Below are 2,111 nucleotides of genomic sequence, written 5' to 3' on the forward strand. Positions count from 1 at the left end.
TCCTCTGTCCATGTGATTTCCAAGCCAAGAATACCGCAGTGGCGCTCACCTTGCCACCCAGCAATCTGGGCCTGTGCGAGGAGCCTGCCAGGACAAGTTATACGTGCCCAGGCCATAAGTCCTGACACTACTTTGCCGCTGGCGCAGCTTCCACAGCTTCCACTTCCAGGCGTCAAGGCCACCATCTTGCTTTTATGGAAGCAACAGGAGTCCAGACGGAAAGTTCTGAGCTGGGAGTCTTGGTGAGTGAAGCTGCAGTCATGCCGTCTTTGTCACTGCGCCTCACTGTGGTATGCTCGAACAACCAGAACCGGAGCATGGAGGTGCACGACATCCTTAGCAAATGAGGATTCAGTGTCCGGTCCTGAAGAACAGGAACAAACGTGAAGCTTCCAGGACCAGCACGCGACAGGCCAAACGTTTATGATTTCAGAACCACGTGTGACGAGATGTACAAAGACCTTCTTAGGAAAGACAAAGAACTCTATATGCAGAATGGCGTTTTATGGATGCTGGAAAGAAATAAGAGTATCAAGCCCAGGCCAGAGAGGTTCCAGGACTGCAAAGATCCTTTTGACCTCATCCTCTCCTGTGAAGAGCGAGTGTATGACCAGGTAGTGGAAGATATGAATTCCGGGGAGCAGGAGACCTGCCAGCCTGTGCATGTGATCAACGTGGACACCCACAAAGAGGCTACGCTGGGAGCATTCCTCATCTGCGACCTGTGCCAGTGCGTCCAGTTCATGGGGGACATGGAGGATGGGATCAGCAAGCTGCTGCAGGTGTTCCAGGAAAAGAGCGGCAGGAGCTTCCTGCACACCGTCTGCTTCTACTGAGCCCAGCCTGATGCCCGGCCCACCGCCCACATGAAGCCATTTTCTTCAGTTTCATTTTGGTAGTACTTTTTCCTTCCTGATACTTGTTTTTACCTTTAGGTATTCTGCTGGTGGACATTAGCAATACCCAGTAAATGGTGCTGTATGCAGTGAGAAGATACAGAAATGCCATATCACAAAACAAACGTTTTTCCCATCCCACTTTCCCTTATGAGTAGAATCTTGACTGTGGTTTTTTTTTTTTTTTTCTTTAACCAAAAAAGATAAAATGGTTGATAGCACATTTCCCCCAAGACATCTGCCTCTCACTGAACGTCCCTTTTCCAGCTTCCCTAACTGCTTATAATGTAAGAATTCCTGAATAAAGCAACAGGATCCACTTTTGTAAAGGATCCTGCCATTGGCCAATAAATAGATGTGGATGGTCATTAGTAATAATATTACCAAAAGGAATACTGGCGTGGGTTGTCATTTTCTTCTCCAAGGGATCTTCTTGACCCAGGTATCAAACCTGGATCTCCTACATTGCAGGTGGATTCCTTACCGGCTGATCCACAAATGAGAAAAGGTTCTCAACCTCTCAAGTAATGAGGAAAAGGTAAGTTAAACTCAACATAACTTTCACAAGGGTCAAATTAGCAAACATAAAAGACATTGACCCTTGTCTTTCACAAGGGAGGGTCAAATTAGCAAAAATTAAAAAGCATGATCATGCCAAGTGGTCATTCCACAGAAAGATGCAGGGAACTTGAAGTTCTGGTGGGAATATAATTGTATACAGCTCCTTTGGAGAGCACTAGCAATATCTAGCAAAGGCGTGCATGCCTTATTATGGTCCCAAAGTCCCTCTTCTAGATGTTTACCAGGGAGAAATCCTTGCATGTGTGAGAAGACATAAACCAGAATGTGTATTGCTCTATCAAAAGTGAATGGCCAGATATGAGAATTAATTAGTATTATCAATGGCACTTTGAATGATTGAATGGTATTCACCCATTCATCAATAAAGATGAATCTGGAAAGTAGTGTTGCATGTACAAAGTGATCTGGAAAAGGACGTGTGCTACATTTGTGCAAAAGAATAGGGAAATAGACATTGCCATGCCAAGGGGTTTCCTGGGGCCTTTGGGTAGTGGGCCACACATAGTTCAGAAGATTCCCCTGAGGAGATGGTTGGAAAAGTTAAGTCCTATCTCCTGGAGTCTGATCAATCTGAAGTGGACCAGGCAGACCCTCCTGGACAGTTTCACTTAAAATATTCTAAGTTATTGTTCT

At 45.4% G+C, this 2,111-nt stretch overlaps 1 protein-coding gene across 1 annotated transcript; it reads left to right on the top strand.

The window, feature by feature from the left end:
• Positions 1-224: 224 nt before the first annotated feature.
• Positions 225-978, top strand: LOC133243224 (RNA polymerase II subunit A C-terminal domain phosphatase SSU72-like). The gene is given in 1 exon segment (XM_061409839.1): positions 225-978. A coding segment is annotated over 1 exon segment (576 nt). The 5' UTR covers positions 225-260; the 3' UTR covers positions 837-978.
• The last annotated feature ends 1,133 nt before the right edge of the window (positions 979-2,111 follow it).

The sequence above is a fragment of the Bos javanicus genome, chromosome X (assembly GCF_032452875.1).
Source record: "Bos javanicus breed banteng chromosome X, ARS-OSU_banteng_1.0, whole genome shotgun sequence".
Taxonomy (NCBI): domain Eukaryota; kingdom Metazoa; phylum Chordata; class Mammalia; order Artiodactyla; family Bovidae; genus Bos; species Bos javanicus.